The 25,018-nt window shown below is 37.9% G+C and overlaps 2 protein-coding genes across 2 annotated transcripts; both read right to left on the reverse strand.

The window, feature by feature from the left end:
• Window positions 1-743: 743 nt before the first annotated feature.
• Window positions 744-13,258, reverse strand: LOC122071883 (protein FAR1-RELATED SEQUENCE 6-like). Its single transcript, XM_042636344.1, has 4 exons — window positions 13,122-13,258; window positions 4,687-6,810; window positions 4,456-4,564; window positions 744-2,633 (listed from the first exon to the last, which is right to left on the reverse strand). The coding sequence occupies exon 2, from the start codon at window positions 6,808-6,810 to the stop codon at window positions 4,822-4,824; it is 1,989 nt and encodes a 662-aa protein (XP_042492278.1). The 5' UTR covers window positions 13,122-13,258; the 3' UTR covers window positions 744-2,633; window positions 4,456-4,564; window positions 4,687-4,821.
• A 1,762-nt stretch (window positions 13,259-15,020) lies between these two features.
• On the reverse strand, window positions 15,021-24,244 carry LOC122061868 (tRNA (guanine(10)-N2)-methyltransferase homolog). The gene is made up of 6 exons (XM_042625389.1): window positions 23,682-24,244; window positions 19,348-19,559; window positions 16,943-17,260; window positions 16,728-16,802; window positions 16,146-16,220; window positions 15,021-15,860 (listed from the first exon to the last, which is right to left on the reverse strand). Exons 1-6 carry the CDS (start codon window positions 23,896-23,898, stop codon window positions 15,306-15,308), a joined length of 1,452 nt encoding a protein of 483 aa, XP_042481323.1. The 5' UTR covers window positions 23,899-24,244; the 3' UTR covers window positions 15,021-15,305.
• Window positions 24,245-25,018: the final 774 nt, after the last annotated feature.

A 25,018-nucleotide genomic window follows, 5' to 3' on the forward strand; every position in this document is an offset into this window, starting at 1 on the left:
GGGGGGGGGGGGGGTGTGGAATCTCCATGGTCTCTCCAAGTTGCTTTAATTTTCAAATCCATACAGCAAGAAAGAAAAGAAGCACACAAGTTCTACCATATCAGAATGTACAAGTAGCACACAACAACAACAACAATCAGGATTACACAAGGTTAGATTACATAGGAATGGAACAAGTAGCACATTCAACTTCAAGAAATAATATGCCATTATAATCAGGATTACATAAGGATAGATATTCTTGTGTAAAGGTGTATTTTTTTTTTTGGTGGCAGTGTGGGTTGGGATAGATTCCTCGTTAAGGGAATGTTAAGAGCCAGCTTTGCCAACATGGACGTATTTCTCTCAAAGGTCTACAAATTTCCAAGTTTCCAATGAGAATGGAAATGCAAAAATCCTTAATGACGGATCGTTAAAATAAACCACCAGCCTTTCTGAGTGTTAAAGGGAATATTAGCAAGCCCAGATTTTCAAAATAATTTCATGCTGACATAATGTATATCATTGAGGTACCACCCTTGGCTTGGTGGTATGGTCTCCAGCTGTTGATAACTGAGACTTGGGACCAAATCCCACCTCATGAGGGAACATTGGTTGGGAAAGGGGTTATGGGAAGGTTGAATTACCAATGTAATGTATGTCAATAGAGGATTCCAAATTTTGAAAAACATGTCAAAATCCCTAAATTTTTTGTACACTCAGATCAACATCCTCTCCAAGGAGAGGCAAAATTGACAGGAAGATTACAAAGAAAACCAAGTTATCAATTCCAAGAAAGTAGCGCATCATCAATTATTTTTGGATACTTACTTCTTACAATCCATTTTGAGCTCCAAAAGCTATAACAGATGCTCAAGTTTCAGACAAAAATAAAAATTCACAAAAGGGGCTGCAAAAAATAGGAAGTGCTTTCAAGATCCAGTAATGTAGTAAGTCAACTAAGAACCACCACCACAGTAGGATCAATATTTCAGTGGCTGATAGAATCTCCCTGAAACTTGCTGTCCAGAAATCCAGATTTGATGGCATCACAGGAAACTGATAAACCTTTAGTCACATCCAATATCAATAGATCAAGTGAACCACCTTCTCATGCATCAGCAGTAGTAATAGGGTAGAATATGATGCCCATGAAATCCCCTGTAATGGCTAGTTGCAGTAGCAATAATTTTTTTTTTAATTAATAAAATAATAAAAATAAATAAATAAATAAAAAGAAACTAAGAATAAAACAGAAAGTAAAGAGAAGGGGATAGGGAAGGATATGGGGTAGTCTCTCCCAGACTTGGGGCTCTCACTGGTTGTTTGCTCTCTCACCAATTGCATCTCACCATACTCTCTCAGAGAACAACCGTCTCTCACAGCACACAAAGCCCAAGCTATGTTTTCTTCTCTCAAACTCAAATCGTGGGGTGTATGAAGACCCTTCTCTCATTAATAAAATCAAAAGAACAACTTCTTGCGTGGGGAGGAAATCCCTTACAAAATAAAATCCAAATAAGATTTGAAACTAATCCTTGATTGCTTTCTAAAATTGATTATAACATATATAACTGAATAAATCCTAAAACGGAAACAAAGACTAATTAAAATAAAAATAGAAACTAATCTATAGTAGCCAGTCCTCCGTGCAAGTCCATCTTCTTGGCAGCAAGCTGTCAAGGGGTCCACAGATTCTGGATTTCCTGCTCTATGCAATGCACATTGGTCCCACCAACTATTCCTCATAATCTTCTCCATGCAAGCTGGCCATGGGGCCAACTAAATACAAAGAAAAGCTCTTCCAAAATACTGGTTCTTTTTTTTTTTTTTTTTGGGGGGGTGGTGTAAACCTGGACAAGTTCTTGCTGAATCCTCTCACCCACCCATCGATCTACATCATCCAGTTTTATCATAATATGAGGTTCTAATTCTGACAGAATGCACCAACCCAAATTTCTCCATGCAAGGAAAGTTACCCGTATCAAATTTAATACCCAATCCACCTAGGGTATTGGTAACATGCTTTTCTGCAGTTTACAAGTACAAAGAAAATTATAGTTGAGCAATGGGAGCTTCTACAATTAAGGTGATTCCTAGCTCCACAGGAGTTTGATTTCCTATACCTTTTAGATTTAGTACATCAATAGCATATCCAAATGTATTGTAGGTCATCCTCCATCTTGTCAGAAGAATTTGGTAAATATCCAGGCTCAATTCAAATACAGTTAATCAACCAATCCATGACTTTGGGCATAGTCTAATATAAAGAAAAATACCAACAATGTTGTTAAAAAAAAAAAAACATAACTAAATTTTTAGCAATGCAGGCAAGAGATAGATGGAAAGGGAACATAACTCTAATCATCACCAAATTAATAAATCTTCTAAACTTGAAATTGAAATGCCATGCGTATTGATAACAACGAAGCAGCTTCTCTGTGTAGATACAACAACCTCCAAGCATTAAATTATATTTATGACAAACATGAGATTAGTATAGCAAAATTGCAAAAATATGTATTGTTACATCACAGTGAACCCACCTGGACAGTTTCAGGTTCCAGCTGACAGTGCAGGATAGCTCAGGCAGGTCCATGTTCCTCTGATGCAGGTCACATTCCAGTATAAATAAAGATGGACAACCATACACCCTGACAACATCACAAACACCATATTAATTAGAAACAAAGCTGGGCCAAGGCCAATCAAAGGTGGAACAAAGTAGGGAGGACCAACAAATCTGAACTTTAAAACACCATGTGAATAGTTATGTAGATCGAAGGAGGAAAAGGAAGGGGAAAAAAAAATTCTGCAGGTTGCCCAAGTCCAACCAATGGTTCTGTTTAGGACTTGACAACTGGATCGGGTATCAACCAGCCTTAGTTCTCAGCATGCATGGACCCTACTTGGTTGGATAGTGCTGTTGGAAGATACTATATAGCTGCTGGAACATTCTCTTTTATGTTTTCAGCAAGTTTCTAAATTGTATTAGTAGTTACTTCTATCCTAAGCTAGTAGTGATACTTAGTCATTTCCTTTTCTAAGATGCTCCAATTTTTGGAGTTGCTAAAATGTAACAAGGATCTCTTTCTAATTAGAAAATTTTCCTATTTGATTGATGTAAAATCACTTGTAATAAATAATGATAAGGATTCCAGCACTCCATGATTTTTACTCTTAAAAAAAAAAAAAGAAAGAAGAAGAAGAAGAAAGGTTGAAGACAGATGGGATGATTTCTCTGCAGTACGTGAGAAACCAACAGATCTTCACCTTTCATCTTCTTCTCTAATCTTCACATCAAGTCAGTGCAATATTTCATAGCTCCTGTAATAGGTAAGACTTCTTCTATTTCTGATTTGGATAATAATCTTCAGTTCCAAGAATTTTGTCTTCGAATCTGGTTTTCCCTTTATCTGCAGGATTTGTGGGAGATTTCTGCTGCAAACGCAGGGTGATCTGATGAGTTCGTGGGATTCTTTCTCTATTCTAAACAACAGCCACATCACACCTATTTTTTTAATCATTATTTCGAATTCTGGTTTAATCTTTACTTCCTCTTTTCTGACTTGCCTAATCAGCAACAGGCCTCAAGATTTCTCAGTAGCTGTTATGAGGTCGAACTCCAGATCTATTTACAGCCTGAGTTTCTATTTTCTAATTAACTAGTTACTACTTTTATCTCAGTTTCCGCAGTGCTTTAAGCCTGGTGGCTAACTTCTGTTTTGGCTGTGGGAAGTTCCTAAAACTTAATTGGATTCTGGTTCTGTTGTTTGAACTCAATCTTTACTCCTAAATCTGTTTTCTTAAAGTTCGTATTTTTTGGGCCAAGATCAGATCTCTTTATCCAAGAAATCCAACTTTGGGACATTGATTCTTATAACAAGACCAGATTATGACCGAGGTTGCTGCCCAATCTGATTATTCTATTGTGAGATATTTTACCATCTTAGCTTCTGGCTTTATTAAAGCCCTGCGATCCTGGTCATTGTTGGAATCCCTAATTCACCTTTGTGTGACCTAGGTTTCCACATTAAATAGTCAAACCAAAACCTGTTTGGGAGGGAGGAAGGTTGGTTTAGGTCAGTTTTGTTTTGAGAAAAGGACTGCTCATTTGGGTCAAGTCAAAGTCTCAGAAACAGCCCATCATCTACACCAGATCAAAGATTACAAAATCCAAAGGCACCTTTGTCGTCAGGACCTGAAAAGAAGGCTCATGGGCAAGTCAGGTATTTATGATAGATACTACACCAGTGCAACAAAATAGGTTTTGGCAAGACAAAAAGCTTCCCATTCAAGGAGGAACTACTATTTAAAATAATGGCAGAATAATCAATTTTGAAACCCTACAAAATGGATCACAAGCTAGATCCAATTGTTAATTTAGTTGGTGGCTGATTAAAGCCTGTGTTTAAGGAATTACTAAAAGTAGAAACAATTGTGAAGCATTTTGAACAGTAAACTTGAACTACCAACCAGTAATGAGATGCCTCTTGTCTGCAGATGAGGTTGCAGAGATTTGGTGACGTTGCGGCAAAGTGGTCCACATCAATGGTTAAAAACGATCTGCTCTTTAAACCTTGTTCTTTATCAAAATATAAAAAATAGATTGCAACACATCAAAAACAATATATCGTCTAGTTTGAAGCAAGAATTTTGTAAAAGAATGACACCACATATGAAGGCCTTCATGTGTTATTAAAGCACCTTGTTTCATGAGGTTGTCATTTGTCTCACTTTCTTTTGCTTCCAAATGAACAACTTGCAATGCTTGCAAATGATTTCACAAATTTAATAAGAGTAGCCTGGTGTTGTTATACCGGACATCCTGGACTCAATAGCCTATACAAAACGAACCTTATCCAACACCTCCTCCAAAGATTGCAAAGCAACTTTGTAATGTTCCCGAGATCGGATTCCTTCATCCAGAACTTGAATGGCGCGTTTGTACAAATGCTCACACCATTGCAATTTGACATCAAAATTGTTCGATTCATAATCTGGAACATGTATGTGCTTAAAATCCTTTCGCCATCGCGGAAGAATATACTGCGAAGGTATCTCGACTACACCATTATAGTTAAGGACGGTCAGCGCATGTCTACAAAGATAACCTTTGAAGTCGAATAAATTGCAAATACAATGGACTTCCACTTTAGCTGCACTGTATAGAACTTCATAGTCCCTGATCTCCCTCCTACCACCTTCGCCCTCAACACGTTCTTTAACAATGAACACATTAACGGGCCCATCAACATGGACTTGTGTTGTATTAAAGCATGAGAACATCTCCTCTACCTCAAACTGGAACTTCTTAAAGATATCGTTTGTATACACTTTAGAGAGCTGTGATTCAAAACAACATTTTGTCTTCAAGACAGGAATGAAATGCATTGACTCAAAATCTGCTTTGGCTTCTTTCTGGAGCCTCTTCTGTAGAGTTAATTCATATTTGTCAAGGAACTCCTTCAAGGAAGTCTGTCTATTCACAAATCCATAAAAAAATGCATGCATGCTCTCATTTCGTTGGGTAGTGGACATACCAGCAAGAAACACATCCTTTGAATAGGCTGGAACCCATCTTTCACGGTCTTTATACAACATCTGAATCCATTCATTATTCCCAATTCCATATCTCTGGATCATATCACCCCAAGCTGTTTCAAATTCATTCACTCTCAGAGAATCATAGACCACACTGTCAAATGAACTTTTAATTGATTCATGTTCGTATAATTCTTTCAGTTTATCTGGAACTTTTTGCATAATGTGCCACAAAGAAATATGATTATGGGTTCCCGGGAATACTGCATCAATTGCTCTTTGCATTGCCCTACAATGGTCTGTGACTATAACAGATGGTGCACGCCCTAGCATGCAGGTAACCCATGCCTTGAACAACCAAAAATATGACTCGAATGTCTCACCTGCAAGCAGACCACAACCCAATAAAACATACTGTCCATGATGATTCACCCCAACAAATGCTACTAATGGGACCTCATATTTGTTCGCCAAATAGGTGGTGTCAACTGCAACAACATCACCAAAGTAATGATATGCAGCTTGAGACATGGGATCAGCCCAGAAAATGTTCCTCAAGTTTCCTCCATTGTTGAGATCCATCAAGTAAAAGAAGTTTGGCTTCATCAACTGCATACGACAAAAGAAATTCAAAATGTCTTTTGCATCACCTTCCCTGATCTTCAGTTGCACATCCTGATCCAAAACCCACAAAGCATCTCTTTCATCAAAACTTAAGTTTTCATGATTCCATACATCTAGGCCAAATTTTTGCAACTTATTTGCTTGTAATTCAGCCTCGCTATCTAAAAGCGATTTCCATTTGGTTCCAACACCTGTGCTTTTATGAGATTTATAGAATTGCACACTAGCTGGAGTAATTAAATGGTTGTGCTCGAGACTAATTTCCGTCACTTTCCACTTTTTAAAGTCCATTAATTTAACCCTCATCATTGCTGGGCAACCAGTTCTTGTTTCTGGCCTTAAATGGTTTGTTTCTCGTTTCTTTTTAAAGCCTTCTCTACTACAACAAATTACTGCTGCATACTTCTCTTTACTCTTTTCTCTACACCATGAACTCTTTACTCTGATGCCAAATCCCAGTTCTTTAGCGTAGCAATTGTAATAGTTGTAAACATCATCATAACAATCAAACTCCATTCCCACAAAAGGTGGCACAAGTTCCTTATTCCTTAGGGTGGAACCTTTTTCATCACCACATTCAATTGTTGCGCAATTTCTTTCCATCACAGACTCACTGCCCTCATCTTCAGATAATGGCTCACTATTAAGAGAAGCTTCTTCCATCTGGAGCACAAATCAAACACAACAATTCTTATTAAGACAAGAACACTAAAACCATCAGCTCACCCAAGTTAAAAGAAAATAACCAACCATTTGGACATTATAACAATTGAATGCACAACATGCATCCCTGTTCCATATGCAGGTTATTTTTAGCATAAGCAATTGGGTAATGTCATGTTCTATTTCCATTTGTAATTCCAAGGTAAATAGCACAGCTTTGGGATCACTATAGGCCCACAGGATTAATAGACAGCTCAATTTAAGAGAGCAGTGGCAAAACTATAAAATATGTTGAAGAACCAGCAAGTGAGAGAAACAAAGCTGGCTGATGTAGATAAGTCACTTGGGCTAATTTTATTGCAAATAAGCCTCGGGTTGTGTTATATATGTGTTGGGCCTTTGATCCCATGGGTTTTCTTTGAAATTGGCTACTTTAATGGGCCTAAAATATGGGTAGAAGGCAGAAAAACGGGATTTAATTCATTAGTTTAGTTAGTTGCTATTTAATTCAATAAATGCCCATTAGGCCATTGGTCGGTTGTAAAGTCCTATATGGACTATTAGTTAGTTAGTCCTACTCCATGTTGGAGTCATAAATTCAAGTCCTAGTCCTATTTTGAATTCATAGTTGTAGTAGGAGTGTCTAGTCCTATTGGGAAACTAGCTCCTAATAGTAGTTTGATTGTTATTCTGCTCTCTATAAATAGAGGAACCTATGTACTTATAATTTCAGATTTGAAGGAAATAAAGTTTGCATTTATCAAAGAAAGTTTGCAACTAAATGCTTAGAATAGCTGAGATAGCTGTGGGTGAGAAGCCCAGGCTAAGATAGCCACTTCCTTTATTCTCTTTCACCCTTCTCAACCCCCCATCTGTTTTATTCTTCTTTTTTTATTTTATTTGCTGTAACATTAAAGAGGTATAATTCAGATTCTGATAAAAGTCTGCAGAAATCATAACCGATCAGCAATCCTAGTGGGAATAGAGAGAGATCGATCTCCTCTCTTTCTCTCTTCTATACTCTGTTCAGCTGGTCTTCAATCAGGGTATTCCAGGCTTCATAAGGGTCCCACGATCCTTACCTAGTTACTGTTGGAAGCATTCAGTTGCTGTTCTTGAAGGTTCTTCTCATTTTTCTCTCTCCTAGGTCAGAAAATCAAGAAAGCTTGTAACTTTACAACCAGCCATATGAATCCTCTCAACTTTGGGGGTTTTTGTACCCTCCCTATGGACTATCTACGCCCAAGGGTGCAGCTCAATTGTACTCCCACAGACCTGGCCGCACCTCTCTCTGCCCAGCTCTACAGCAGGTCTTTCTCTCTCCTATCGGGTTGGGTTTTGGGCTGGTTTTGCTCCTATATGGGTATTATATCCTTGGGGGTTTATTTGATAGTCTTATTTCTTTGTTTCCTAGTCCTATTTGTCTTGTTTGGGGTTGTAAACTACGGAGTTAGTTACTTGTAATCTACTCCTACATTAAGTGGTATCAAAGCAACGATTGAAGAAAGCTCCAAACGATCTATCAGAGCCTAATCGAAGATGGTTCCATCAGTTCGTTACTTCGCTGGACAAATGAATACATTCTACATCCTTGATTGGTTAGATTCTTTGGAGGAATATTTTGACTACTATAACTTGACAGAGACACAAAAGCTTCAAGTTGTTTGCTCCCGATTGATTGGTCATGCTAGAGTTTGGTGGAGAGTCCATGAAAAGCGACTCCGAGTTCGAGGACATGAGCCTAGGACTTGGGAAGAGATGAAGTACGAGTTACTGACACAATACCTCCCTGTATATTTTCAAAGAAGACTCTTCCCTCCACAGGATTCCCATCAGAATACACCTACTGCCGCCCAATCTAATGATCAGCCACGTTATTTTCATAGAGAATTCCTTGAATGGATGCGTGAATTGGAATGTACTTTGACAACTACAACTTAACAGAGACACAAAAACGCCAATATGCATGTTCCCAGATTAGTGATTGTGTTCGAATGCAATGGAGAATCCGTGAAAGGCAACTTCAAGCTCAAGAATGTAAACCTAGAACATGGGACGAGAGGCAGTATGAGTTGGCAGCCATGTACCTATCTGAGCATGAACGAAGCATGTACTTCCTTCCACCAAATGTCCAAAAGCCACCCACACTTGACAATGGCATGAAAGAATCATCGGCCTCTATTGCGAAGGAGCAATGAGAGAAGACACCTCTGACCAGTGAATTATAGTCAAAAGTTGAGGTTAGTGTTAAATTTTTCAGCCATTCCTATTGTTGAGGAAGAACTAGTAATTGATGTTCCCATCAACGATACTCATGTGGGAGAAGTCGAAAGCAACAAGGTTGCCACAATGGACAATGAGGTTGAAACTAGGGAACTTGACACTACAACAACTGTGATGATTGTGAACAACCAAGAGAAAGATCCTAAGGAGTTCAAGAATGAAGTTGTGTTTGAACCATCAATGGAACCAATTAGGAACCACTAGGCAGATGAACTAAAAGAGCTTTATGTTGCATTGAAGTTAGAAGAGATCAAAGGTGCATACGTAGATGACCCTATGGATACATCCAAAGATGTTGAAGTTGAGCATGTGGAGTTCGTCATCCCATTAAAGTATCTTGAAGAACGAGCTCCTCACATTCTAGACTACATCTTTATTATCAAAGAGCTACCTAAATTTTTCTACATCTTGAAGAGAGATGTGCACCATGATAGAATCACCCTCATACTCTACAAAATTCGAGGACGAATTTTTTCTAGGAGAAAGCGAGTTGATGTAGATGAGTCACTTGGGCTTATTTTATTGCAAATAAGCCTTGGGTTGTGTTATATATATGTTGGGCCTTTGATCCCATGGGTTTTCTTTGAAATGAGCCACTTTAATGGGCCTAAAATATGGGTAGAAGGTAGAAAAAAGGGATTTAATTCATTAGTTTAGTTAGTTGCTATTTAATTCAATAAAGACCCATTAGGCCATTGGTCAGTTGTAAAGTCCCATATGGACTATTAGTTAGTTAGTCCTACTCCATGTTGGAGTCATAAAGTCAAGTCCTAGTCCTATTTTGAATTCTTAGTTGTAGTAAGAGTATCTAGTCCTCTTGGGAAACTAGCTCCTGGTAGTAGTTTGATTGTTATTTTGCCCTCTATAAATAGAGGAGCCTATGTACTTATAATTTCAGATTTGAATGATAGAAAGTTTGCATTTATCAAAGAAAGTTTGCAACTAAATGCTTAGAATAGCTGAGATAGCTGTGGATGAGAAGCCCAGGCTTAGATAGCCACTTCCTTTATTCTCTTTCGCCCTTCTCAACCCCCCATCTGTTTTATCCTTCTTTTTTTTATTTTATTTGCTGTAACATTCAAGAGGTATAATTTAGATTCTGATAAAAGTCTGCAGAAATCAGAACCGATTAGCAATCCTAGTGGGAATAGAGAGAGATCGATCTCCTCTCTTTCTCTCTTCTATACTCTGTTCAGCCAGATCTTCAATCAGTGTATTCCAGGCCTCATAAGGGTCCCACGATCCTTACCTAGTCACTGTTGGAAGCATTCAACTGCTGTTCTTGAAGGTTCTTCTCAGTTTTCTCTCTCCTAGGTCAGAAAATCAAGAAGGCTTGTAACTTCACAACCAGCCATATGAATCCTCTCAACTTTGAGGGTTTTGTACCCTCCCTAGGGACTATCTACGCCCAAGAGTGCAGCTCAATTGGACTCCCACAGACCTGGCCGCACCTCTCTCTGCCCAGCACTACAGCAGGTCTTTCTCTCTCCTATCGGGTTGGGTTTTGGGCTAGTTTTGCTCCTATATGGGTATTATATCCTTGGGGGTTTATTTAATGGTCTTATTTCTTTGTTTCCTAGTCCTATTTGTCTTGTTTGGGGTTGTAAACTGCGGAGTTAGTTACTTATAATCTACTCCTGCATTACTGGTGCTTAACAAGACATAATTATTTAAGCAGAGACGGTATTTTTGGGAACTAGGATGGGTAATAAAAAAATAAGATTAGAACTACCATAGGTCTTTAATTTAAACAGCAGAAAATAGGGTTAAAGTATTAATTCAAAGAAGACCCTCTTCTTCAACCTCCCGATCTCGATAACAAGCGGAAGAAAAGACCCTTCAAGTGAAGAATCAGAATCTCTCTCAAATAGCCTTTGATTGATTTGAGATTTTACAAGAGGAATCGATTCACCCAACACTATTGAATCCAACAATTTCCAGCCCAACAACCAATTATTTTATTAATATATAGGGGAATGAACGCTCTCTGGTCACGCAGCTTTACACCCACTCGATATAACCAGATCAGAATCCCACTGATCCTTTTAAGGCCTCTTTGCCTCTGCTGCGGGAGTAGGTTTTAAACTTCCCTGCATCAATGTACCAATCCTTATTCAATTTTGTAAGGCATTAGGCAATACATATACATACACCTCAAATGGGACTATACAAGTCTACAAGACAATTAGAATAACCCTTGACGTACACAAAGTGATAAGGTATCCCTATTGTACCAACCAATATTTGTTGGAAAGCTAGTTTTCAGCTTTATCTAATACTAAAAGTCTCATGTAAAAACAAAACCATTTGACTAGTCAAACTTATTATAGACTAATAACATTTCTCTAAATGTTGATTTTTGATGACTTGAGGTGGCTTAATGTTGATTTTTGATGACTTGAGGTGGCCTAATGTTGATTTTAGATGACTTGAGGTGGTTTAATGTTGATTATTGATAACTTGATGTAGTTTAATGTTGATTTTTGATGACTTGAGGTGGCCTAATGTTGATTTTTTATGACTTGAGGTGGTCTAATGTTGATTTTTGATGACTTGAGGTAGCCTAATGTTGATTTTTGATGCCTGACGTGGCTTAATGTTGATTTTTGATGACTTGAGATGGCCTATTGTCGATTTTTGATGACTTGAGGTGGCCTATTGTTGATTTTTGATGACTTGAGGTGGCCTAATGTTGATTTTTGATGACTTGAGGTGGCCTAATGTTGATTTTTGATGACCTGAGGTGTCCTAATGTTGATTTTTTATGGTATAGGGTATATGTAGCATATTAAATAATGTTAGAAAGAGAGAAATAAAAGATAACACTTGGGCGCCTTGTCGCCTAAGTGCTTAGGCACCCCTCCACCACCTTGATCGCCTAGGCGCCATGACAACTATGGAACTAAAGGTTCTACTCTGTTTGGGGATGTTTAATTAGGTTATCTGCCAAGTTTTAGCTCAAAATTTGGTTGTTTTGACCATCAAAATGGTCAAACGAATCCAACAGCCAACACGGCAAAAAATTGACCAGATTTCGGTCGACTCCTAAATTAATTTGGTTTCAACACTGGTCAAAACCAACTTCACGAACTTTGCATGAGAGTGACCCTCCAGATAAACACAAAATTCAACACTAAAAGGCAAAAGTAAATAACAAATGGCATTGCAATTTGTATACCATGTAGAAGCAAATTTCACAACTCAGAAAGAAGGAAGAGAACTGCCTTTTCTGTTTATATATGAATAGCCATCAGGATAAACAACCATTTGTTAACCCTGAATATGGTTTCCTAATGAGGAAATGTTTATGGGTAAAAGGATTCCCAAGAGAAAAATTGGAAGCAGTTCAAGTCTATATTAGGGGGATCTTTCCATGGGCTGGGATTCCTTTGCTGGCAATGTGATTGATCTTTTTAAAATCGGATCCGCCAAATTGGCTGATTCGGCCATGACTGATCCAGCCTATTCCCATTTCGAGCCTATTCTGGCTGATTCTGATTGGAATCAGCGCTGAATGACTCGATCCCCGACTCCAATTTTTAAGACCTTGACACAGACGTCATACAATTTTTCTTTGGGTTCCAAATACATTGAAACAAATCAAAACGAGAAATCGATGGGAATTATCAACAGATCATTTTCAGTAAAGGAAACACCACAACATCAAAATGAACAAAACACAGATAAACATATGAAACAACTATTCCAAATCCATTTATGTTAGAACCCAATTGAGGGAAAAAAAACAACAAAAACAACAATACATTACTCCTCAAAACCCAATTTCATATCCACGAACTCTCGACGGAATTAGAGTCTGCAAATATTTCTAGACTCAATTTTAAGTCCCAGACTAGGAGCTAACAGATTCTCAATTACTCTCTTAAAACAAAAGAATAAAAAACGCCTAAACTTCACTTGGTACTGACAAAATCACAAAACAAAAGAACATAAAATCGGTATATCAAGGAACAAGATCAATTACCAGAGTTTCAACGCAGAGGAATAAAGGGATTAGCTTCGATTACCGTCGGACCAGATAGATACAACGCAGACAGAGATGGAGGGATTAGCTTGGACTGCCTTCGCAAACCGGTGAGGGTATGGCAGCTGTTTAGATAATACGGTGCTATATTTAGAGGGGTTTGATGAAATATGACTCGGAGAGTACCAATATTCGAAGAAACTGTATGACAACCATTGGATTCGAATGTTTCAGATCTGATTTGTTATACACCGTGATGCTGATTCCAATTCCTGACGATCCAGATCGGTGGAACGGAGAATATCATCCAACCAATGCACTTGAAAGGTCATGTATCCAATGCAGGATGGATGCAGGATGGACACGTGTCACAATTACCTTATAAATTAGGGAAAATTACATGATTACCCACTTTTGGGTTTCCCTTTACAAAATTACCCACAAAAAGTTTTGGTCAACAAAAATATCCAAAATTAGGTTTGAGTTTACAAAACTACCCAAAACAGTGATTCTCCTTCGTCTGCCCATTTGTTTTGTCATTTTTACCCCTGGCCAAGGTTGTAGCACGGCCTGATGGAGGCCGAGGTGGAAGCCCGGCCTGATGGAAGCCGAGGTGATAGCGCAGCCTGATGGAGGCCGAGGTGGGAGCCCGCGCTCCACCTCTGCCTCCGTAAAGCCGTGCTGAACCTATGCCTCCATCAGGCCGTGCTCCACCTCGGCCTCCATCAGGCCGCGCTCCATCTCTGCCTTCGTAAAGCCGTGCTGAACCTAGGCCTCCATCAGGCCGTGCTTCACCTCGGCCTCCGTCAGGCCGGGCTGCCACCTCGGCCTCCATCAGGCCGGGCTACCACCTCGGCCTCCATCAGGCCGTGCTACAACCTTGGCCAGGGGTAAAAATGACAAAACATTTAGGCAGAGGAAGGAGAATCACTGTTTTGGGTAGTTTTGTAAACCCAAACCTAATTTTGGATATTTTTGTTGACCAAAACTTTTTGTGGGTAATTTTGTAAAGGGAAACCCAAAAGTGGGTAATCATGTAATTCTCCCTATAAATTATACCAACACGGGAGGGAGCAAGAAAAAATGAAAGTTCAAATTGTCTACACTGAGCGATGAGATACAATGAATATCCAATGACTGAGAGTATCTAAACACATACAATAATTTTCATGCAAAAAGAGAGGGGAAGAGACGTAAGTCCGTTTAGCCAACTTTGATTTGACCGAGGAAATGTAATTTAATAATCGTTGATATGGAATGGGAGTTTATAATGAAACTCATCACCGTGGTTGAAAATGAAGAAATTTTGTCTTCGTCCAAGGTGATGAAAAAAAAAATACTACATGCTTCTGCTCGCATGTGTAGAAAGTTACTTTGTTTTGATGTTTTCCTGTTAGCCAGAATTGAGTACTTCAATCATTGCATTTGCATCAGAAAGACCCATTTAGGGATAAACATGTTCGTAGCCTGAATAAGGCTTGTTTAAAACCCATTTATGGCAACCCGATTACAATATGAGATCAATCATTCAAATTATAACCGTACCATGTCTACCCTAAACTAAGTCTATTTGGCTAAACAAGCATTCATGATGCAACCTAAAAATTGATCGAACCAGACCAAAATCGATTGACACCCCTAATCATCAGTTCTTAATCAGTAGGGTTTATATTAACAGTCCTGATATGTCAGTCCAATCGATATCCAATATTCAATTCGTCCTCACTATCAAGTATCAACAATCGGAGACCTTACCACCAAGCAAAAGGAGACATCTCGATTTGTCTCAAAAGTGTTGGATTGATTAATTTCAACCTGATAATACGGTCAGCCATTTTTGAGATAATTTAGCCTAAACTGGACTACTCCGGATCAACTCCCCCTATGTGGAGAGTTATGCCTCTACATAAATGTTAAGAAGACAGAATAAATGTAAATCACCTTTAACTCCGGCAAATGTAACTCTTATCCTTCTTATATAAATTAAAACATTGTTGGAGATAATGGACCAGTTTCTAGATTTAACAAACAGGCTCACACAGAACCTGACTATGGAAACAAGAACAAAGAAAAGGAAAAAAAAAATCTTTGATTACTTGGATTCTTCAGAGCTCAATCTTCACATAATTGATCAATAAGCACATGCTGGAAGTGTGAAAATTGATCACTTAAGCAGCCCAAACTGCTAGCGGGGGGAGAGAAAACAGTTGCGCATGAAAGACTCAAGCTACACATACTTCCCTCTATACTTAGGCTTCGAATCTTTATTGGACTTGTAATCCCCAGCTGTATCGCCCTCACGATCGATAGGGCTGAATACGGCAGAATGAAGGTTACCATCTTCTAGCCATTTTACATGGTTTTCCTTGAAGTCTAAATGCTTCTGTCTAGCTGACACGGCAATTTCTTCACTGTATGGCGCCGTCTTCACCATGGTCAGTAGTATCCTGCTGTAACGTAGGCTAAGAATCTGTTCACAGGCAGCAACCAATCTGAAACATGGGTGCTCCGGAAATACGGTATCAGTGGATCCATCTTCTCTTAGTACAGGATAGAAGAATACAAGCCTCCCACCCATAACAAGCATCCTAGCAGCAAGATCGAGCAAATCATGCACGCATTCAACCAAGCTGTAAGGTGCAGTTGATGGTATGTGGTCCGTCCTCTTGTCATCAGGAACTGTGTAGGGATCGACAGCACCCTTAAGTAATTTCCGGCCACCTGACTTACGCCCCCCAGCACGAACTCCATATGGAGGGTCACAAATTATAGCATCAAATACCTTACAAAGAAAGTAGCACAAAATTGAAGCAACAGTACCAATTCAGCATCACCAACAACTATATGAATTAACAGTGCAACATTGGTATTTCTGCATGTAATTGCTTACCAAAACATGGATATTTTGTGAGGTAAAAGGCATGTATACATATAAGAAAAGATTGAAAATTTGCGGCACAGTATTATCTTATGTACCAATGCTCTAATACAAAGATAAGTTAGAAACAGGAAATCCAACAGAGCAACAGAATCTAAAAAATAAGTAACAGAAAGCATGGAAAGGTACCTCTTTTAGCCCTGGACGCCAGGGAGGAAGGTTATTATCTGCCCTCAAAAGTGAAATCGGCATTGGCAATCTATACTGGGAAATGTTTTAAAAAGAAGACAGGAATGAATAATCCAGTCATACACATAAAATGACAACAGAGAAATAAAATAATCAATGAACAATAGTTGCAACTTGCAAGCATAAGCTTGAAGGTATAATGTATTGTATCTTCACAGATTTCCATACAAGATCAAACCAAAATAATTTGACCATAATTAATAGAGACGTAAAAATATCCAAATGCTTAAGAAAAATCTCAACAATGATGTTAAGATTTTGAGTGTAATTTGATGCCTTGTTGCACATGTTTGAATAAAATATGAGTATTATCCTCTTTGGTCTCTTCTTAGCCTTTTTTTTCGGCCATCTTGTCCATTATGAACTTTTGCTTGCATGTTTGTATTGCATGGAACTTCATTCTAATAAAGACCATGATTCATCACAGAGGTGAGAGGTTTCTAAAGGAGATGCTATGACGGAGCATGATAAACAATATTTAGCAGCATAGCTCAAATTATTGAACGAGTAAAGAGGACTAACCTGCTTGAAATTGCTCCAAATATTACAGTCAGGCCCACGCCCATCACGTACTACTCTTATGTCAATGTCTGCACCCTGAACAATATATATCGGCTAATTTAAAGAAAGTTGTCTGCAGTAAAATGAACAAGAAATTCTCAAAGCTAAATGTCATTAGTTCAGATAGGCTATCCTTTAAAGAGAACACTGTTCGATGGAAGATTTTAAGCACAGACCATTGTCATTGCTCCGAAGTGTGCAGCAGCAACAAGAATGCTTCCTGTACCAACAAAAGGATCATAGACAAGTTTTCCTGGCATGGCCAAGGCTTGGTTGGCCATAAGAAAAGCCATTTCTGCATCCATGGCTGTTGGGCCCAAGTAACTGCGGCTTTTTAACTGATAAGTTGGCAAAAGTTTCCTATCTGCAGCACCAACTTCTCTACCAAAGAAAATTCTCTTCTCAACAACTGGAGGAAGTCCATTTTGAGATCCGTAGTCATCAGTTTCCATTAGCCAGAATTTGTGGTCCGGATTTCGTAAATTAACTCGACCCTGAAAATGAACTGATTTTCAGAAGCATATATGAATGAAGAAACAGTGCAAAACTGCAGGTACAGAAAAAAGCAGTATATATATAGGAGAAAGTTTTCCTCCACCATGCGGAAAGGTTCACCACACCATCCTAAGGTTTACAAACCCCTATAGGGTTTTAGTATGTTCCCCAAAATACCCTTCCGATACCCTCCACCTCCAGCACACATTTGAAGCCACACGGTCAAGGGATTCCCCTTCACCATGGCTTAAGCAAAACTTGGTCCATATATGTATATATCTAGGGAAAATGTTGTCTATCTGGGAGCGCCGACATAGCTATCTCTCTCCTCCCACCTATGAAATGAAAATTCTGCCCTCTATTGGGGGAGGAGAGAGATAGACCCAGGGGGTGCTGGCGAAGGTGAATTATGTAGATCCACCTTAGAATCAAAAGGTTTTAAAATAAGTAAAACAAAAACAGAGTACATGGGGAGTAACTTGAGTAACAATAGGATTAAGAGTGGGGTAGTGAAAATTGATGATGGGGAGATAACTGCAAAGTGATACTTTTGGGTGCCTAGTTTTCATCATAAATAAAGGAGGAGAATAGAGGATATTAACACAAAGAATTAGAGAATGATGGGTAAAGTGGAGAGGTGTGTTCAAAATGTTGTGTGATCAACTACTCCTTTAAAAGTCCAAAGGAAATTGTAGAGGACAATAATATGCATAGTTGTCAAGGCGGTTTGTCTAGGGCCTAGGCAACTATCTTTAGTGCAAGGATCTGGTTTGCCCCTTATTTATGCCAAATATCATTTAAGGTTATTTCATTCACTTCTGATATTATTCATAAATAAGGTAATACCCCCCCCCCCCCCAATTTGAATCCACATAAAATAAGTTTAAATTCAATTACAAAATGGATTAAAAAGCCACTCTCCCCCCCCCCCCCGGAACAATAACCTGGATATTTTTTGTAGTAAGGGCGACTTTCAACTTTCAAATGCTGGAGTTTTTTGTCAATTCTAAAAATAGCATAAATCCTATGATGGTAAAACATTGCTAAAAACTAAAAGTATGGTAAAATAACCTTTTCTTTTGATGTTCATAAAATTTCATCCATTCAAGCAATTTTAACAGCATTCACGCACTTTAAATCAGTTTAACTGGAATAAACTTTGTCATTACAACTCCAATTTAAGTAATCTTAGGCTCGTTGGAAAGCTGGTGTTTTGCTCTACCTAATACAAAAAGTCTCATGTAAAAATAAAACTATCTAACCAGTCAAACTTATTAGAGAACAAGAGCATTTCTCTAAATGTTGATTCTTGATGACTTGATATGACTTAGTGTTGATTTTGTGTAACCTGATGTGGCTTAACGTTGATTTTTGATGACTCGATGTAGCTTAATATTGATTTTTTACGATATAAGGTATATGTAACATATTAAATAATGTTAGAAAATAAAAGAGAAAATAAAAAATAACACTCGGTCGCCTTGTCACTTAAGCACTAAGGCACCCCTCATCTGCCTTGGATCTCCTTGTCGCCTGACTACTATGAATGTAACAATAGCACCCTATGGTTTGATACCATGAGACAATACCAAGAGAAAGTTGATACCTCGTAACAATACCACCTTACTCTGATACAATGTAACAACACAAGAGAAAGAGATCAGCATATATACATTTAATGGAAAGAGGAAGAAGAAGAAATGACAAGGGAGAGAAGAAAAATAGGCTCACGCTAGGAATAGAATACCTAGCTGAGACCCCCACTTCATATGTACAACTATATATAAGTGAAATTACAATGGACAGTACCATGTAGAAAAATTACATAAAAGCCCATCAACATTAACTAAATACCAAAAACACCCTTAATTTAGAGGTAAACAATGTTACACTTACTATACAAACTAATCCATTGCAAGAAAAAGAAAAAAAAAATAAACATTCCATGTTAACAAACAATTCATTAACTAAAGTCAGATATAATTATAATATGGTTAAAGCAAATTGTGCTAATACTCAGATTTCAGGGAGGGCATGATCAGTCTTTAACCTAATAGTCAGTGCCAATTAAAGATAGAAGACAAACCTTGAATGGTATATAAGCAAGCCCTTTAATACGTTCATTTTGCTCATTAAAGTTGATCACCTTGCCAAAGCTGTCAACAGTGATCTTGAATGTGCTTTCTGGTGTCAAGTATGGCAATTTTCGCTCATCGGGATAGCTTTTTATTGCCACTTCCAAATCTTCATAGCTACTCCCTTCCCCCCAAAGTTCATAAATTCCCTTCACAAGTATACCTGCAATTCACAATTAGGTAAAGACATAGATTATTGCTTCTTTTACTTAATCAAAACAGTATCGTGTGAATGGACATGAATATCTATAAAAGAATTTCACTCCCTCCAAGGACATATGAAAAACCACTGATATGAAATCATTGTCTTCCATAGCATTTAAAAGCATCACAAAATATCATTTGTGGTGAGAACAACAGAATAGAAATTAGGTTACTCTTTGAAATCCAAGCATGATTATCATTTTAAACAAGTTTGTGTCTACAGAAAAGCTGCCATGCTAATATTTAGTGCAAGTGGCATGACAATTCATAATGTACCCCAACTCAAATGCCAAAAAATTTGAATAAAATGATTTTATAATCATTTCAATCACTAAGGGAAATTGTCTTACCTCTTTTGGCTGTCCTTTTTTCTGTTTTTCATTCATATCTTTTGGGTGTCCTTTTCTATTTTTCATCAAAAAAAAAAAAAAAAAATTGTCGTATGCATGCTTCCTGAAGAAAATATACAGTTTCCAGTAAGATGCTCAATCCACCCACCATTGGTAATCTTTTCAAGATAATCCAACAATGGGCAATAATACGAGCAACTTCCAAATAAACCTTACTTTCCAGCAGGCAGTAGTTCCTCAAAAACAACTTGCAAATAATTCATTCTCCACTATTGATTTGTCATACCTATTTCCATCTAAAAGAAGCTAAGAACAGATTTGTAACTCCTTTATGATATGATGATGTAATCAACTACTTCCCTTTTCAACACATCACATCACATAGTGATTCACAAGGATGATATAAACTGTCACTTAGGTTTTATGAGGTGCCATAACAGTGAAGTACCTTGAATCACACAGATAAAGATGCATTCCTAAAATGATAGAACTAGGATATACAATATCCAAAGCTCCAGGAAAAACTAGGCCCTGAACAAGAACAGGCTGGCCATAACTCCAAGTTTAGCAGCTAGTAATCCACAAATATGAAGAGAAAATAAATTCTCCCTCCAAGTTAAAGAGATATCTTGCATTGACACACATAGAACTGTCAGGATCCCATCCAAAGTAGAGGATCAGATTTGGAAAAATCCAAGACACACGATTCTTAAAATATACAATATATTAAATGTTCTTAGACATTTATTCAGTTTTCTTTTGGGGTATTTGCAAGCCTTTATTAGAATTTTATTAGATTCTAGCTATGTCCGTATAGAGTTCGGAAAAAAAAAATCCTAGCTTTGGAAAGAAAAAGGTACTAATAAAAGAATGATGTTTGGTAAAGCACATGTTTTAAAATTGTGAAAACAAAGAATAAGAAAACAGATTTAAAATGAAAAGAAAAAAGGGCTTTTCAAAGACCCCCCCCCTTTTTTTTTTTTTTTTTCAATTGTGCATACCCATAACCAGCAAGTGTTAGGTCCCTGACTGGAAAATAGCTACTTTTCTTGCAAAGTTCAAGAACATCAGAGCCAGTGTACCCATTGCACAAGCTGGCTTTGTGGTTGAGATTACTGTTATCTTCTACCTCCTCAATGTAGTGTCTACGTTCTCGGTCTAAGCTTTGGTGCTGTGAAACTTGTTTCTTTGTTGCAAGACCGGCTGAACCAGTATACTAAGAAGACGCTCCTCCATGGTAATGCTAGCTTGGAGAATGGATGATGAATAGATTGGTTCACCTTCACAATTTTGTCCATTTGACCATGCCATGCATCATGTTCAGATCCAGCCTATGGATTCCAGGAAGCATTCTTTTAATATAGCTCAAGTGGGTCCCACTTGCTAACATGGATAGTAAATCCTATCAAAGAATATCCAACACAGGTGATGGTACATTGACCATAAGCCATCTTATGGTCATGCACATTCATCAACGTAAGGGACCCTTAAAAACTAATTCTAAGAAAAAATTATAGCTTCTCAGTTTTGGAGAAGACAAAAGTATTCTAGTTAGAAAACACAGTTTCCTTTTTCAAACATAAACTATAAAACAGAAACAGCTCATAAAACTTCTGTAGATTAAAAATGAAAACAGCTGAAAGCATCCAAACACAGCCTAAACAATGGGAGATCCTGTAAATTGTATCACACACTCCTAGACAAGGAGTTAAAAAGAAAATTTGACTGTCATCTTCACCACCAAACTATTTTATATGAAAAAAGAGGGAACCTGTTACATGAAGTTATTGTCAATTCAAGACATCCAATTAAGAGTAGGGAAGGGGAAAATACCAAACTAGCACCCGTGTTGATACACTCATGCTTGATTGATATTCGACACTTCCTACACAGTACATAATTTTCCTGCACCCCATAAGATTGAAACTACAACTTCTATAAAAATCACCAATAAATAAACCTCTCCCGGACTACATGGCAAAATCTCTTCACAGTTCACACCCAACAAATACCCATCATATGCTCTGAGCCTTAGATTTCATTTTATCCAAAGAAATATCAATGGGTCAGCCAAACCAATGAAGCAATACTTCACTGTTTCTTTTTCCACTTTTTGAAGAAATTTGTTGAAAGAAAATATATAATGGGCAAAAAGTGCGGAAATTACATCAGAATATGACACCCCCAATCTAATCCCTCAAGCCAGTCAGTCATTTTCTTATATGGATGGGAAATCTGTGTGAGGATAATTCAGATAATAAATAATAATGGAAAAAAAAAAGGAGAAAAAACAAAGTTAAGTAATTTCCATGAAAAAAGGGATCCTTATCTCACAAAATTAGTGCTTAATAAATGTTCTGAATTAACCCAGAGGGTTGCAAAGGAAAATCTAATGAAATATTTGATCATTTACAAGGGGACATCTCTTAACCTTCAATAGCAAAGGGGGCAACAGAACCACATTTATTTACAAATACTAATGTTTAGCAAGTGCACTGAAGTTCATATTAACAAATCCTGAAGTTTAGAATCTGGCATAGAGTTCATGCATACACATTTGTTAAGTTTGCCTCGAATTCTTGACATGTTTTGAATATTGACCCGATCCGACATATTTTGTCGGCGACCCGAATGGGATGTTTTCTGAGATCTGTGATGGAAGCAGAGGGGTTGGGCCGCCCGGAGCCCATCACTGATCTCGTATGGGGGTGCGGGGTATGGTTCGATCGGATCAACTGCGACCCGATGGGTCGACACACGACTCGGAGTATATAATGTACTGTTGTCTTGTTGAGAAACGTTATTGTATTTTGTGGGGTTTTTTCGAGCTAGGGTTTTAGGGCAAATTTTCTCGCCGCTGCTTGGGTGTAATCTCTCTTCTGCATAGTGAAACTTCTTCTTCTTCTTCACCCAAGGACATAGCACACCACCCTGGTATGTGAACCTCGTTAAATCTCTGTGTCGTGCGGATCTTTTGTCTATTTATTTTCGTATTTCTTGGTGTTTGATCTAACAACATTCTATCCAATAACGTGAAGTTACATATTCCTAATGAATGTGGCATCAGCAATTTCCTATTCTTGCCACAAATCTGTTAAATGTATTCGAATCTTTTATTTTCCCATTAAAATTTCTTGTGATTGAAAAGAAATTGATTACTTAAAATGTCTGTGTTAAGGATCACCTAGAAAGCATGACAGTTGTTCTACAGTTAAGACATTGGCATCCCAAACCCAATGATACCTCTCCGTCAATTCTCACATCCCATCTTTCTTCCCTTCATAACTCCCAAACGAAAAGAACTTCTGACATAACTACGATGAAATTCACGAGCAAGAGATATGGAGAGAGAAACCAAATTGCCCTATCTCTGAATTTTGTGTCGCATCTCATTGTTATACAAATAGTGGTAAGGGTTGCGTTTTAAAGTTGAAATGAGTCCCCTATAAGGAGAGTATAGATCCTTATAAGCAAAAGGACTCCCCTTTATAGCATCCAAATGTAAAGAATTATAGAACAATAGTAAGGAAGTCATTTTTAGTAGTCTTCCATTTGCAGTAACAACTGAACAGTCAAGAGAAATAAGCAAATACAGATAGAAATTCATAAAGGATCTCTGAAACGAGTAGGAAACATTAGTGACAGTAAGAGCAAAATAAAAGACAAGCAGGACTCTAAATGAAATTAAAAAAAAGAAACAGAGTGCAGCTAAATAAAAAGGGAATTCTCACTTCGATTGGCGATGCTTCTGGCAATGTCCTCGGAGGGAAGATTGACGAGATGGAAAGGAGAATCAGGGTGGTGGCTTTCAGGAAGCTTCCACTCTAAAGAGCAACTAGGGCTGTCGTTGCCATTTTCTCTGAAGGCGCCGAAGAGCTCCGCTAAAGCTTCAACTTCGGGTCTCCTGTAATCTAACAATCTGTGGTAGAACACGCATAAATACCACATCCTCTTCTCTTTCCCACCTCCCCAAACCCACTACGCGCTCGAAGATCTTTCTCTCTCTAGTTCTCGCGAAACTCCTTCCCTCTCTATTCTTACTGGCCAGTGATATCAGTGGCCACGGCGGTGACGACGACGAAGAGAAAATAAAGAAGAAGCTTAAACCCCAAAACCTCAGAAGAAAATTTAGGAACCAAAGATTATTTCAATTTTCAGGTTCAGCTATTCTAATACTCTCCTCCGTACCAGGAAAGAAGAAAGAAATAAGTTTCTTATCAAAAAATAAAAGAAATAAGTTATTAGCGCCTCATCTGGCGCTCGGTAGCGTCAGCTATTCCATGAGCCATGCGGTCCCGCCCTTCATGTGAAAGCGCGGATCAGCTCTATGTAGCTCCAGCATATATGAAAGTTGCACTTGTGGTTTCATGATGACATGTGTTCTTTAGAAAATTATTCAAGTCCTTTAAAGTTGATAGTTAATGTAACCCATTTGGGATTGAGAAATCATTACTTGATCTCTTACGAATTTTTATACTAATCATCATTCCTTCATATACATCTTTAATTATTTTCACATATTTACTTGATACCTTTATCTTCTCTAATATATGAGGATCTTTCTTGCAAACATTAAATCCTTCCATGAGCCTCCCGAGCAAATAAATAAACTTATACTATAGGTTTACTTGACATGAAACTAAATCGATTATCTGATATAATAGTTTTTCTTCTCAGATAGGTTTAAATGACCTTTTCTCAAAACTTAGTATGACATATTAATTATCACGAAACCGTAGAAAAATATTTGTCACAGTCCACGTAACGAGCTAACCCAAACTTACAAAGTTTTTGCCAACATGCTGCACAAGATTTCAATACAGATGCCTCTTTAGGCATCATCAATCCGGTTAAAAAGAACCCGTGGGTGATTTGTCCACGGGATTGGACTGTTGTGTCTTTCATTTAGCTCACGCCCCCTATTACATAGGATCCAAAAGAACCCTTCTCACCTTAATCCTGACACATTGAGTACATCATTTTTATTTTTTTATTTTTTTTATTTTAAAAAATTTTTAAATTTTTATTTTTTTATTTTTTTTAATGGGAGAGCACATCAATAAGTAGG

The sequence above is a fragment of the Macadamia integrifolia genome, chromosome 2 (genome assembly GCF_013358625.1).
Source record: "Macadamia integrifolia cultivar HAES 741 chromosome 2, SCU_Mint_v3, whole genome shotgun sequence".
NCBI lineage: Eukaryota > Viridiplantae > Streptophyta > Magnoliopsida > Proteales > Proteaceae > Macadamia > Macadamia integrifolia.

Bases quoted from the DNA above. Each gene is read 5' to 3' on its own strand.
- LOC122071883 (XM_042636344.1), bottom strand. From the start codon at position 6,810: ATGGAAGAAGCTTCTCTTAATAGTGAGCCATTATCTGAAGATGAGGGC.
- LOC122061868 (XM_042625389.1), bottom strand. From the start codon at position 23,898: ATGTGGTATTTATGCGTGTTCTACCACAGATTGTTAGATTACAGGAGA. The intron at 17,261-19,347 runs GTTTGTCTTCTA...GTTCATTTTCAG, and splicing joins TTGCTTATATACCATTCAAG to GGTCGAGTTAATTTACGAAA. The intron at 15,861-16,145 runs GTACCTTTCCAT...TTTCTTTGTAAG, and splicing joins GGCGTCCAGGGCTAAAAGAG to GTATTTGATGCTATAATTTG.